This window comes from Boleophthalmus pectinirostris, unplaced genomic scaffold (assembly GCF_026225935.1).
Source record: "Boleophthalmus pectinirostris isolate CB_2022bp ecotype Guang Dong unplaced genomic scaffold, ASM2622593v1 HiC_scaffold_14, whole genome shotgun sequence".
In the NCBI taxonomy this organism is placed as follows: domain Eukaryota; kingdom Metazoa; phylum Chordata; class Actinopteri; order Gobiiformes; family Gobiidae; genus Boleophthalmus; species Boleophthalmus pectinirostris.
In genome coordinates, this window is record NW_026571047.1 from 12,502,074 (window position 1) to 12,516,923 (window position 14,850).

The following is a 14,850-nucleotide window of genomic DNA, read 5'->3' on the forward strand; positions in this document are numbered from 1 at the left end:
TTGTAATCACACATTTGTTTATTTCAGAATTTCATTAATTGTATCTTGGTGGTTGACTGTATACTTTGAAATTTATTGTATCAAAGTTGGAATATTTTACAGTAAATTTTTACTTAATGTACAGTAGATTTAATGTATACCTTACCTCAAACAAATGAGGAAAGTGGCACATGAAACACAAACATTTAAAAAAACTTTTACAGTGGTCTCCCTTTAAAACAATCAATAAAATTTATGCTGTCTAAAATCTCTTCCTTTTTACAGTCACATGTAAACAGTGTGCTTCAGGTAGGTTACACTTACAGGTAAGTGGTTACAGACACTAATCACAAGATAGCAAAGGACATTCACATTTCAAACTATGGACATAAAAAAGTCAAAAACGTTTAAGTGAAGTATTTAAAACTTTTTCTTTCAGAGTCTTTTTGTAGTAGTAGCCAGCACAGTCCATAAGCAAAGAGGAAGTGTTGAGTTTTGCTGCATATAAGTTTGAATTTCAATATAATAAGCAGGAACGTGATTCTGAAGGGCACTTATGGTGGTTATCCTGCAATAATGACTTCTCAGAAAGGGACCCAGCTTTTATTCTTAACTGGTCTTTAGAAGCACATGCATTCACACCAGAATGGTGATATTATGATTGTAAGACTTCATTATAGATCTGACAGTCCCTCTGCATGTTCACTCAGCTCCATGGTGTAGTAGTCCAGTGGACGTCTGCAAATAGAATTTTACAGTTTTATCAATTGCTTTGGCACATTTTCTGAAACTTTTCTTAAGTCTGTCAAATCTTTTGCACACTTTGCAAAACTATTCACACCAGACATAAAAAATAACATAATGTCTGAAAAAGTAAACTCATAAAACACTTGTAAAAATGACAGTTTGTGGTTAAAATATAAACCTACCTAACCATCATCAAGACACAGCTCGGAGAATGCTACACTTTTGGGCGTGCAGTGTGAAGTAGTTAGAGACCTGTGGGACCAGTATTACACTGTTTCTGATAGTTTGAGAGTACATGTAATATGTGTCACATACCACATATACATAATACTACATATTAATTATTTAGGTAACAAAAAAGCAACACTTTCAAAGCTTTTTAGCAAATTGGTTTTTGAACTATGTCAGACTTGGACTGCAAAGTCTCTGAATGAAAACCTCATTCACACATATTTTTTTACTCCAGCAGTATTTTACAGTGTTTCTAGTGCTTCTGTGTCTGTCCATGAAATATCCTTATATTATGTTTCCTGTGTGTTCTGTTTTGTCCTGGGTGACTTTAGTCTATAAATTTATAACATAAACATATAGCACATGGAAAGAGGGTGTTACAATTCAAATGGTTGATCATTGTGTTGTAGCTACATAACAGTGTAATGAAGTTTGGAAATCCAATTTTGGGCTTGAAAATTGTTATAATGAAAAAAAAAAACCTCCATAATGTATCATAAAATTTAGTGGAATTGCTGTTTATGAACTGAACTGAGACAGGATTTGATTGTGATCCCTTACCTTCTTTTATAGAAATATGTAAATAGAGCCACTCCTAGTCCTAGCAGAAGAAATACTGCTATAACAAGGCCGATCTGCAGTCCCAGTGCAGATGCTGTATAAAGAACACATAATTTTAGTAACACATACGGGTGCTGGACTGAAGACATGGTGCATGATACAAACCTGTGCTTGTGTAGCGGTCAGTGGTGGGAGCAGAGCAGCCATCCCCCCGAGAAGGTGATAGGTTCAGGTGTGAAGTCTGGATGATCAGAGCTTTCTGGTGGTCGGAAAGAGCCTGAATGTCGCCCCATACTCGCAGCCAACCAGACACACAGGAAAAGTTTGCCCCTAAACAAGTATACAATATATCTTTTAATATAAATGCCTTAGTAACTAGAAAAGCACTCAGAGAGCGCAGACCTCCGCCAAGGACTACCCCCATTTTTTATATAAATTGCGATAAAATCAGTCTTCTGGATCAGATCCGGATCAGCCTTTGAAATATGAAAGAGGATCCCATTGTCCATCCCTGAGTCAAATTTCATGGGGTTTGGTCAATAATTAACCGAGATATTGAGAAACAAATTTTTTGGCCCCATTTACCACAATGTTAACTAAAATTTCAAAGTGATCCAGAATCCAGGATTTCTTCCGGATCACCCCCAAAATGAAATTAGTTCTTCCTTTTCACATTTCCAACAAATCCTGAAAATTTCATCAAAATCGGTCCATAACTTTTTGAGTTATGTTGCTAACAGACAAACAAACAAACAGACAAACGCCGGCAAAAACATAACCTCCTTGGCGGAGGTAATAATGGTCTTTTTGTATCGCATGGAAATCGTACAAAGACAATGTATTATAAAACAAATTTTATAAACATGAAACCAGTATACTGTGAGCCAAAGCAAGAAAAAATATCTGACAAAGGCTTTTTTGATTAAATATTATTTAAAAATAAAAAAAATGCTTTTGGACTTGGACTTGGACCATCTGAGCATGTTTTCACTTCACTTGTAAACATGAAACCAACCTTGGAAATATAAAGCTGATATACCACAATGACACTTCTGCTCAAGGTAGTCAGCCACTTCGGCAATTCTCTTTCCCTGAAGAAGGCCACTGCAATCTAGACAAAACACAAGAGACTAGTCAGTGATTATGCTTCTGATTAGTCAACTTGACTGAGACTTTTTAAACTACATTATCAACCAAACAAAAAATGAAATATGGAGACTGAAGGCTTCTAAATAGAGAATATTTCCACATAAACTGTATTAGTGGCTTTTTGGATGAAATAAGGCTGTTTCCTTTGCTATAAAAAGATCTTTTTGTATGCATTTTTAGAATCTGTAGTCCAGGTATATTTTTTACAGTAAAATAGTCACTATTAGTTTGTTTCAGTCCTAATTTTACCACACATATGTGAAAGTGTAGGACTTCCTAAGTGCTCACCTCCAGAGTATCCATGCCAGTCAGTAGCCATGGGGCTAAGGCAGATGTCAATGTGGCTGGAAAAGGCAGCGCTGGGGCAGAGGTTGTCTCTGTGGGGGGTGGGTGAGGAGCTTGTCCAGGATGATGGGCTCCTGACCTCACAGCACGAACAACGACTCAAGGAAACTGGGCCATCTTCCACAGACCTGTACAAAACTATACTATGTTAGCAAAGATACATGAATGAACAGACTATATTTTCTGTTTTGTTTTATTTTTGGCCTTGCTTTAAATATATTTCATATTTTTACATCTTTTACTTTGCCATTTAAAGTAAATAATGTATATGAAAATGACAAATGTGAGCCAGTGTGCCATCCAGATCACTGTATCTGTCATAGACCATAGCTATTCTGTGTAATCATCTGTGATTTTCATTTCACCAGAAAATGGTTCAATTATCTGATAATACCATAGCTTATATTGCTTCCCATGTGAATTATCCATGCTTTTCTTTCCATTTACACCAAAAGCAATTGAAAAGCTTATGCAGCTGTAAGATACCTAAGAGCTGGAATAACATGTCTCCCTCTGGTGGTGGAGAGAAAGGATAGCAGCTGCTTCCTTTCACTGAACACAAGTACATCTCTGAGACTGGAGTTGGTCAAGGCAGTGCCAGCTCTGCACACACTGAACAGGTCATAGCACAAAACCACTGCCCCTCGAATGGGCATGGAGGAGCCTTCTGGGAAGGCCTGATCTATGCAGGACAAAAACAGAAACATGGAGAAACAACATGGGTGAATAAACAATTTACAACTACAGCGCAAAACCTTATATGACAGAAAATCAATCACCTGCTCCAGTTACATTTCCAACAATATAGAATCCATCTTGATCAATGAAGCCAGTCAAAGGAAGACCCATAATGGTCCCACTGCGCTCCTGGTCAAACACAGATAGCACCAGGCCCAAAAGCGATGTCATGGGTGGGCCCTTTAATTCAACAAATCCTTTCTGTTGGCTGTGATTGGTCCAGTGTCCGCTGCTAACCTCACTGATGACCACACCCTCAGGAGGGGGAGGGGGGCGGGGACAGATATTCTCACGCAGCGGAGTAGGGAGAGCCACCTGTGACATTTAAGTTAAGTCAGATCCTTGCATCCACTTCTGATAAATGCGTTGCTATTTAAGAAATCTTTATTTTTTTCATATGCATCATGGTAAATTAAAAGGTGTCTAAGGTTGTTTAAAATTAGGTAAAAAAGTCTGAATAATGCTTGAAAAATAGTATGTGTTTTAATGGGAAGAATGTCTAACTGGAAATTAATGATTTGAGATCACCATCTTTACAGTATTTAGCATTGGTAAATGTACTCACAGAGAAAGCAGAAAGGTCAAAGGGGTACAGGCCTCTGCAGCGGCTTAGGGCCTCATCCCCTGGCAGCACCTCAGGATCCTCCAGCAGGGGGAGCTGTCCAGGAGTCAGGACTTTACTCAGCTCCTGTGCCTCCTTATCAGAACCTCGCTGTCTGTACACCACTGCATCCAACAGGCCTTTGGTGGGAATGCCCCTTTGTGCAGCTGATGGGGGGCCAAAGGGGCTGCGATACAGGGCCACAGCATCTGGTCCATTCTGGATAGTATTTGGAGGCAGGCGTAGCGATGGAGCAGGCACAAGCCTGTCACTGCCCAACAGAAAATACCCTTTGGATGTGGTAAAGTGTCCACTCAAGCTGATCTCTCTGTAGGGTTTGTTGTTGTGTGCACTGAACAGAAGTATCCAGATGCCCTGCAGCGAGACACGGCGGGCTGATGGGTGCCACAGCTCAATGTACTCACCATCCTCAGCGACACCAGGTGTGTTGGTGTTGAGCTCGTTAATCAGAAAGTCACTGTTTCCCCATGGAGGCAGGTGTGGGGAGGCGTCTGTGCCACTCGGGTTCACTACAACAGGCACCGGACCATATGTTAGGGTCACTATGTGACCAGTTAAAAATATACAGCCACTGAAATGGTGCAGGGAAAACCATCATTATATTTCAAAATCTGTGAAAGTGAACATATCTGAAGCTTTATGTGGTCACTTGCATAGGGCAATGAGGGCATTGCGCCAAGGGTGGATTTTCAAACCATGACTACAACAGCACAAAATCAAATACATCAGAATTGAACTGGGCTAAAAATAAGATCAAACAAGTGTGAACACACTCTAAATGTGACTAGGTGGCTCTCTTAGATTTTGTAGTGAAAAAGGGCTGTGGATGTCTAAAAATGGTTGCTGACTTGCTGTAGATATTTTCAGTTTATTATAGTTTTCTTATGTATAGCAGCCCCAGTAAAGACAGTAACTGAATTTACAGTAATTTCTAATATAATAAGGTAAATCACAAACCTATAGTAGTATGTATCATTCTAGAGCTAGGCTTTGTGTCATAATGAATAGGTTGGTGAAACACTGAATTATGTTTCATGTCAAAGGTAAATGTGAAGAGGAAGAATAGATGTTTGATCAACTATCAGAAATGTCTGTACATGAACAAGCACCTACAAAGTAGAGAGTTCTACTTTGTAGTAAACTTATTGTATCATCATCCATCACACAGTTTAATTGATTGAATTCAGATTAACAAATGTAGGTACATCAAAAAACTTGAATAACCATTTCTATCTTATATATATTTAGCATTCTGTTGAAGTGAACAACTAAGAAAAGACAACATTCACAAAGTACACTGGAAAGAGCACTTTTATAAATGAATTGAATCCAATTTATATAATCTATCTACATGAGAGCAACAACAAATGTGAAAGGACATGAATGAAACTGAATGAGATATTAATATAAACTGAAACTTTAAATTAAGACTGTATCTTATAAATTAAGACTGTATGTATCAACAGATAAAAGTAATCCTCATAGAGTTGTCTATTGTAATGCTGCTGGGGGCAGTATACAAGAGTCATAGCGGGGCGCATGTGGAGCTAGATGCTTTTAAACTTACCAGAGCTATGTGGGCAGATCTTTGGCCAGGGACACTGGTTTAGCTGCCCAGGTGTTTGAGGAGCTTCCCAAAAGACACCAGGATCTCTAGACCACGTGGCAACACCACAGCGACTGAGATGGAAGCCTCCCTCTCTCAAGCTGAGAAAAAAAAAACATTTAGCATTTAACACCCTTCTGTACTGATTACATTATTGCCTTACTCTACTCATTCTGTGCTACGCAATTAGCATAGTGAGACATTTCTCATTGCATCCTACAAAACCAAACTAGCCTGAATCATGGTCAGTATATTTAGCACTGAATGAGCTCATATCATCTACATAATTTTATCTTTTTATATACTGAATGCTTCTTCCTGAGTGTCCCGTTTAGCCACAGAATACAATGAACAATTAACTAAAATATTATAAATACATTTGTACTTACACCTTCATTGTGTCATCTGCAGCTTTTTGCTTCTGTGATGGTACCTCTCTATACTCTACCAGGTTCTTTTACAAGCACCTTAGACATCCCAGCACTCTATTATTTTTATGCATTATCATTCAGTGTAGTTTAGGTTCTCAGCATATAACAGGAGATGTCATCTCAAATTCCATTCATTTTAGTCACCTCTTCTTTTGTTAAAAATAGATTTTTGTCACTTTCACAACTTTCAACATGTCTGAACTAAATCTTAAAAATGTTGCTTTTCAGATGTCAAGAAGTCAATCTCATTGCATTATTATAAAGAAATCTAAACATGATTTTTTTTTCCATTTCCAACTTATCTGGCATTGATTAGAAATATTACATTTAAACTGTGTAATGTTAGTCAATAAATTACTCTTACTTTTTAGGTATAGGTATCTGTGATCATTTTATGATAGAATTAAGAATAATCTAGAAATCTTGCCTGTTGCTGAGTTGATAAGGCTGTCTTCCTGGTATAAGGGTCTCAGTGAGGTTGGTGCTGGGCCGGTTTCCAGGTCCAGCAAAAACAAATGCGTCAAGTGGTTGTATCTGACTCAGGGCACTGCCCACAGGGAAATCGTTGACACTGCCACTGTAAATGGCCACTGCTCCAGACTGGTCTCCTAAAAGCAACATGGGAGAGGTTAAAACAGGACAAAAGAAACTCTGAGACAGATGAATATACTGATGATATAGAAGAAACAACGTACTGCTTATAATCTACTACTGCTTACTATGAACATGTACCACCTTATCAATAAAAAGTAATGTACTTATTGTGTAAAGATAATACTAAAATACTAAAACAGTACCCATTAAGGCTGGGTAATATGACCAAAATAATGTTATTCCAACTTATTGTTTGATCACAGTGTCAATTTTACTTAATTTACCAAAAAAATTGCATTTAATGTTGTTCCAGACAATACACACTTTTGCCTTTTAAAACAAGTAAGTCAATTCTTCCTCCAAAGTGAGAACTCTGCTCCAAACCAAAATGTTTTACTGACAGGTGATGGCTGTGGGCCTGTGGATATGTGTTCAAATCATCCAAGCTGATCATTGACAATTAGAAATGAGTGGCTCTTGATTAAAATTCCATTAATTTCACAGCCCTACCATCCATCAAGTATTATTGCAATGTTTATTCCTTCTATAAACATAACACTAAAATGTGATATGTGATATCTCTGTGATACCTCACCTTTCATGTAGTTCTTGTCTATGCTGATAGAGACCAGACCATTTGTGGCTTGCATATCCAGAGACATGCTCACACTCACTCTGTCTGTTCTCCCATCCAACACCACTAGCACCAAGGATCCTACACTAGGGGCCTCTGTCATCTCCACAAAGCTCTCCACCTGCCCTCCGCCCAGCCTTACTTCAGTTATCAGTGGCGCAGTGGCTGGAGACATGGGTGGGGTGCAGTTATTCCTCTGTCCTGGAGAGGGGAGAGATACCTGAAATCCCCACCGGTCTTCAGACATTAAACATCTCTCTATAGACTCATCTCCATCATGGGCTGTATCATCCTCTACAAAGGCTGGTTCTCCTGGTGTTAGCATTTCAGCCAGATACTCAGCCCCTCCGGACCTCCTGCTCATGTACACTACAGCGTCCACCAATCCCACCGCTGTCACATTCATTTTCTCACTGTACCGTGCAGCACTGGAGTGGTAGATGGCTATAGCATCCGGGCCATTTTGCACGGTGTTTGGAGGCAACAGGATTGCCGGTTTAGGTTGCATGTCCACAGACCCAACCAGGAAGAATCCTCTGTCATCTGTGCTATATCCCTTAAGGTCCAGCACTTTGTAGGCTATATTCCCATTTCCATTATAAAAAACAAGTGAGTATCCATCTAAAGAAGCTCTCTGTCCACTGGTGTGGTACAATTCCACAAATTCAGTGGTGTCCAGTCTAGGGTTGTCAGCGTTGATCTCACTGATAATAAGACAGGGGTCACCAGTAACTGCCATTATAAGGCAGAGGCAAGCCACAAAGACCAGTGTTAACTCCATCCTGTACAGCTCCTGCCAAAAATAATGTGACATATTAAAATTAGTTGTCTGTATAATTAGAATCGGTGTGTTGAAAATTAGATAAATAGGCCACCATAAAGATTTCTATGAGTTTGTGAAGAGCTAAATCTGACTAGGCTCTGGTGGACATTACATAATTTCCTCTTAGTGTGCACTGATTTTTAATATTAAAGGGCCCATATTACAGTATTTTCTGATCTATGTTACAATGGCTCCTAATCAAAAACATACCTAGTGTTGTGTTTTGTTTCATTCACACACAAATCCTGCATATTTAGGCTTTAGGAGTTCTTCGCTCAAACAGAAAAGACTCTGTTCCACCTTATGATGTCACATGGTAATACAGTGCTCCATACATCTTCACTAGAATGATTTCAGCCCTGGAATGCCCAGTACTAAGGCAGCTGTTGAAAACTAATTTGAAAAGTACCTTTTCATGACATCACAAGGTGGAACAGAACATTCTGAGCTTTGGAGAATTAGACAGACAAATAATAAAGAATTACTGAAATACAGCTGTTTTTGATGAGGTAACAATATTGGATACAATAAAGCCTGACTTGGGACAGAAAAAAAGTAGATTATTGCTATGTCACCCCACTGTCTGTTTTCCAATATCTAAAATAATGAAGCACGCATAGCCTAGGTTAAATGGATTACTATAGTTTTTAATTTTTTGTTATTGTGACCACAAACCACACTAAAGTAACTATTCCCAGAAATGTGTCCAAACTTACTGCCCTGAGCCCAGCAGCTTCCCTAGAGGCAGACAAGTCAGCATGAATGAGTCTTTATGAGCCATTTTTTGTCAGTGACACTAGAAGGGACGTCTGCTGCATGACTCATGTAGGCTAGGCTACTGTTGCGAAATCCTCTAAAAGCTGTAGGAAACTTTGCAAAATTGTGAAGTGGTTTGCCGGAACAGAGCATGGACACCTGCATATGGCATATGGCCTAATGTATAAGTAGACTACCATTTTAGGCAAATCATCAATTAATGTGAGCTACAGAAATAATTGCCTCTCGCTAATTTGTCAACTAGTAAACTATTTCAGAATCTTTTGACGGCCAATTAATGTCTCGCTTGCTCGCTTAAAATGCATAAAAGTGTTAAATAACGCCTGAAATTTCCTCCCACGTACCCCCATCTATTCCGGTCACGGTTCGCCTGCAAAGCGTGCATCTTTCTTTCGAAAAAGATCCCTGCGGCTCCTTGTTATCCCTCTGCGTCCCGACACATGCGCGCTGACTTACCGCTCTTGTGGAAGTCACTCTCAGCAGGTCTGCCTGTTGCACAGCCCAAAGTGCGCTTATTTCAGTGTAAAAACGTGAGCTGGCGTCAGGAATAACATTGGTAAGGTGAAAGTTGTGCTCTCCGCCGCTCCCTTCATTGACAAAGCCGCACTTTCTTTCTCCCCCCGGACTGTGGGCGGTCGGACTGACTGAGGGGGTGATGCCAGCCAGGGGAAGCGCTTTTTTTCACCAAGCTCCCCATTCAGCTTTCCGCAGCTGAATCAAAACACAAGGGAAACAGCAGCGAACGACGTCAGATCCACGGCTTAAAAGGGCCATCATAATGAACAGTGATTTAAACATATTTCTTATTGCTATAATGTCTGCATTCATGTTATCGTGTGAAGCAGATAAATAAATCGCGAGTAGGACCTAAAAGGGGCCCTAACCGCACTTTGTAAAACTGGGGAGAGAGGCTTCAACGATGACACTGGCCTATATCAGGCACGGACCGTAAACTCGATTTGCTTTAAAGGTGCAGTAGGCCTGTGTAACTTTCTGGAAATGGCACTTGACCTATAGGCTACATGATTCCAATTCTATGAATGGAAATAGGCCTAGATACTTTTCCAGGTTTCGCCTACTTTTTATGCTATATTGTGGAAGATTAAGCTATAACCAAAGGAACAACAATTCCATGGAAACATGCAAGAGGAAACCCTCCTCTAGGCTATATAGGAATCAGTTTTATGGGGATGGAAGCTAGCTCATAAGGATTTTTTTCAATGCAATTAAAACAACCAAAACCGTGACTTTAAAATAACTTGTCTTTGTAGGTCTAGATAGCCTACTACTTTTTCCAAACACAAAAAGAGAAAGTCCAGAGTTAGGTTACTTCAGGTCAATAAACGTCTTTAATTCTAATCATTGAACTTGGGCTGTGATTGTGCATATTAAAAACTAAAACTAGTTTGTGCAGGTGAGACATGAGTGACTCATGTCTCACCTGCACAAACTAGTCCTCAACCAATTTTTGTTTTTAAAAAAACTGTTTATTTTTTTTACACCTCAGCTCATGAGTCAATGGAGTGCAAAGAAATTTGCATGATTTACCTGTGAGAGTGAATCCAAAACATGCACTGTATGTGCACCAGCTACAGGTCTACTCTGTTATACTGTATACTAGCTCCTGACAGGGTGTCCATGGATTTAAGGATTAAATTGAAGGATGGGTCAAAAGTAGAGAACAAATTTATTTTTCTATGGGACAATAAAGTTTTTGTTTTGGTTTTTTTAATGCCAATAGGTTGGGTTTTGCCAACAACCAGATTTTAAAGGAACTATTTATAGTCTGCACTCTTTTTAAGCTGAAAAAAAAGAAAAGAAAAGAAAAGAGAGGCTACTAGAATCACCACTGAGCCCATGTATATGTGAAGAAACAAAATCATGCATGAATCTAACACAGACTGAATGAACAGAGGGAGGATCTGGAGATCGCTCTGGAAGGATCAGAGTATGAGTGGCAGCTGTAGGAAAAACAGGCAGGTGGCAAAGGGAGGATCAGAACACACTGGGAAATCAAGCTGAAAGTTACTTTTCTCATTCAAGTTGACCTTAGTCTAATTGACAAGTAATGTGTTTTTTCACCCTGAAAGTAATCATCATTAAGATCCACAAATTTATAGCTGTGAGTAAAGTAAACTGAACTGAATGCAATTTAAGCCTTGTGTTAGATTTTACAGTGTACATCATGTCTGGGCATACATGGGTTTGTAATGTAGAATCAAAATCTTACATACAGTTCCTTTAACTTTACACCTCAAATGATTAAACATTGAGGGTCAGCATCCTGACACTCCAGATTTAAGTGTCTGGGAGGAACTTGAAGAATGTGCAACAAATGGTCCAATCCTTATGTGGAGCCATAAACTCTTTGATCACTTTCCTCATGTTAATCACATGTTTATTTTATACTTCAAAACATTTGACCTCACACATGGCTATACCCATAAAGTTTGTGAAAGTGTGCAAGGGTCTATAGGCCTATTTCACAGTAAAGGGTTGATCTGATACCACTTTAATAGACTTATACGGTACATGGTTATGTGACAGTCAGTCACCATAAACATCACTAATTTCATTGGATTTTTTGAACATTTAGCAATAGTTTATCACAAGGATCAACAGTGCTGTCTTTAGTTGGCTACTGAACATCCTCTTTTTAACGAAACATAAGAAGAAGTACAACAGAATGACTCCAAGGAACTGAAACACTAAATCTTTTTATAATTTCTTGGAGTTTTATTTGTGTGGTTGTTGCCATGTCAAGAAAATGCCATTACTTATATTCTGTCCAGCAAAGCTGTTTGACTTCCTCCTGAGAGAACAGAAAAGTGACACTGGCAGCAAAAACTAAACTGGAATTTGTTACAGTAAAGTTAAGACATACTTTGTAAATATTTTACAGAACCTAATACCAGTGGTGAAGGCAACAAATTAAAACTGTACTTGAGTATAAGTTTTAGGTATTGGTACATTACTTATGTAGATTTTAAAGTGTGTATTTTTTACTTTTACTCCACTACATTTGAGAGCAGGTATCTGTACTTTCTACTCCACAACATTTTTGAACAGGATTGAAAAGTAAAAGTATTCTTATCATAGTTTGAGACCTGCTGAAAAGGTTACGGGAGAAAAAAAAAATCTATTAAATTGTTTTTATTGAATAAAATTCAGCACAACTCTTTACCAAAATCAATACATTTAAAGCTTTATTAGATCACAAAATATGGGTGAAAGAAGAAGAAGTAAATTTTTAAAGGGATACTTTAATACCTTTACTTGAGTAGATCTTTTCATGTGATACTTTATATTTGAGTATCTTTTTGCTCTGGAATCTGTGCTTTACTCAATTGAGTTCTTCTTCAACCAGTGCATAAGACACACTAAATTTTGTGATTCCATTGTTTCAGTCTGTATTAATTCAGAATTAAGTCCATGAAATAAATAGTCTCTTTTCATGAAGGCAAGCAAATGGTGCCACCAAAAAACATTACTAGTCAGATTTAAAGAGAGAAGAACCCAGGAGGGTTTGGGGATATCTAAAGCTTTTGCTGGCCAATATTTTTAAACTCCACTTCAAACTTGATGCGTAATGATACGTAGCCTATTGCAGGTCTACTTCCAGATTTGCACCAGCCCTTTATTTAAAGGTGCTCTGCCACCTGGTGTCTTCATGGAAATGTTATTGCTTTGTCTAGAATGTTCCACAGTACAGTATAGACTAAACATATCTACAAGCGTATGCTGTGATCTGCTTGTAGATACAAGCAGATCACAGCACTATACTAACTAACACTACATAACAATTCAGATCAATGAAGTTGCCCCATTCACAGAGTTTCAGTATTTTTGAGCAATAGAAACACCAGTAATGAATGAATGTTAGATGGATTCCAGACACAGCAATAACACCTTCATGGAGACAAGAAAGTGGAGGACTCTCCCTGAGAAAAGTTGCGCAGTACACCTATAACTAAACTTCTATATTGGTGAAAAGGTGTCAATGAGTCATTACACCACTAGATGGCCCTATAAGCACATGGTGCTCGCCATGATCTCTCACCAGTTCGTTTTAAATCCTGATCTGTCAGCTTCAGCTCGGGGGAAAATGAGCAAAGCGACCTCCTAAGTAAGCTTCCCTTCGGACAGACGCACGGCATGTCTGTGTTATATCAGCGTGTTGTCTCAAGAAAAGGTCAGCTCAAATGTTAACGATCTTCCCTTTCTGTTTTGAAATTTCGCCAGGCAATCTAATGGCCAGTGGCTTCAAGTAGGCTATTCTCCACAAGTCAAAGAGGATGTCATTTACTGTTTTGTTTTGATGACTCACTACATTGGCAATCCTGATTCATCCCAGAGCGAAATTCACCTGTGCTTAATAAAAACGATATCCAACACACAACATTAGACGGAGCTAATAATCTAAGTATAAGAAAGCGGCACATCAGCCTCATTTATAGTTGGTCATTTACAGTATAAACTGGGGATTAACCTGTCAGAGCTGGCTCACCATTTGCCTCCCCACTGTAGCTATGGCATTTGAGCATTTATTATATATCTGAAGGATTGCATATGTCATTTATTTTACCTTTATTATGCAGGTTAATTTCAGTACCAAGAGAGTGCATTAAAGCAACACAAAGGAGGAAAATCAATGCAATACTGTCACAAATTGTGTTGCCTGGCAAATCCAAAATGATCTCTCTCTGTTTTTATACTGTCTGATAGTCCTAAATTATTGAAGCATTGTCTGTTCTGAATCCCGGGCAACCAATTATGCAGTAGCAAAAAAGTTTCATAACATTTATTTCATATGGGGTTCAAAAGATACTAACTTTCGAAAATTATTATTATTATTTATTTATTTTATTATTATTATTATAATTTTTTTGCTTAGGTGATTTTCAGCAGAGAATCAAAATACAAAAGCTTGAAACGGGACCTAGAGAAAATCAACTTAAAGCTGCACCAGGTAAATATGTGATCAGTTATATTTATTTTTCTCCTGAATAAGTCTGTGGTTAGGCGGGGGAAAGATGCACTCATCAGCAAGGGTCCTCAGGCAAGAGAACTGTGCACTGGACACATTTTCTCTTGACTGCCATTTGGTGTTGGTGCCATTTTTGCTATTCATTTCAAGCTGTGACTGAAGTTACTGTATAGTTAGACTGTGTGTGTGTGTGTGTGTGTTTTACTAAAAACTAAACAAAGTCAATTTTAAAGATGACTATACGATGGCTGTTTGGCTTCTTCAAACAGCCATACCACCTTGAGAATGCCCAGTCTTTTCTCATCTTGGAATTGGAGCATGATTGAGCCTGGCTCACTACGCCTACTTGGATGTCTGACTGCTGGGAATATCAGGTGCCACAATGGGGCAATGGTAGGTCACTGGTTAGAATGCTGCAGAGTGTTGTTGTGTCTTTGAGCACAACACTTAACCCACCTTGTCTCTGGTGTTGAAGTACAGTTGTGTATGAGAGTATGTTTGTGAAAGTGAACGTGGGACGAAGGATTTAAATAAGCCCATGGATACAATGTGGTGTGTTTACCGTATCAGTGTCATGCTGCATGTTCATTAACATGCACTTCCGACAAAATAAATTTTAAAAAGTT

General features: G+C 38.7%; 1 protein-coding gene across 3 annotated transcripts; it reads right to left on the reverse strand.

Moving 5' to 3' along the window:
* Positions 1–9,998, reverse strand: si:ch211-183d21.1 (uncharacterized). Of its 3 annotated transcripts, none has more exons than XM_055150611.1 (13): positions 9,694–9,998; positions 7,599–8,430; positions 6,837–7,017; positions 5,940–6,079; positions 4,316–4,881; positions 3,792–4,065; positions 3,499–3,694; positions 2,956–3,140; positions 2,534–2,629; positions 1,684–1,848; positions 1,519–1,612; positions 909–978; positions 662–717 (listed from the first exon to the last, which is right to left on the reverse strand). In XM_055150611.1, exons 2-12 carry the CDS (start codon positions 8,416–8,418, stop codon positions 909–911), a joined length of 2,787 nt encoding a protein of 928 aa, XP_055006586.1. In that variant the 5' UTR covers positions 8,419–8,430; positions 9,694–9,998; the 3' UTR covers positions 662–717. The 3 variants fall into 3 exon arrangements, with proteins under 3 accessions (XP_055006584.1, XP_055006586.1, XP_055006587.1); XM_055150612.1 differs by lacking the exon at positions 9,694–9,998 and adding an exon at positions 9,177–9,245; XM_055150609.1 differs by lacking the exons at positions 909–978; positions 9,694–9,998 and adding an exon at positions 9,582–9,650 and having other exon boundaries at positions 1–717.
* Between the last annotated feature and the right edge of the window lie 4,852 nt (positions 9,999–14,850).

Bases quoted from the DNA above. Each gene is read 5' to 3' on its own strand.
- si:ch211-183d21.1 (XM_055150609.1), bottom strand. The intron at 4,066-4,315 runs GTGAGTACATTT...TAAATGTCACAG, and splicing joins TTGACCTTTCTGCTTTCTCT to GTGGCTCTCCCTACTCCGCT. The intron at 718-1,518 runs GTAAGGGATCAC...TTCTATTTGCAG, and splicing joins ACATATTTCTATAAAAGAAG to ACGTCCACTGGACTACTACA.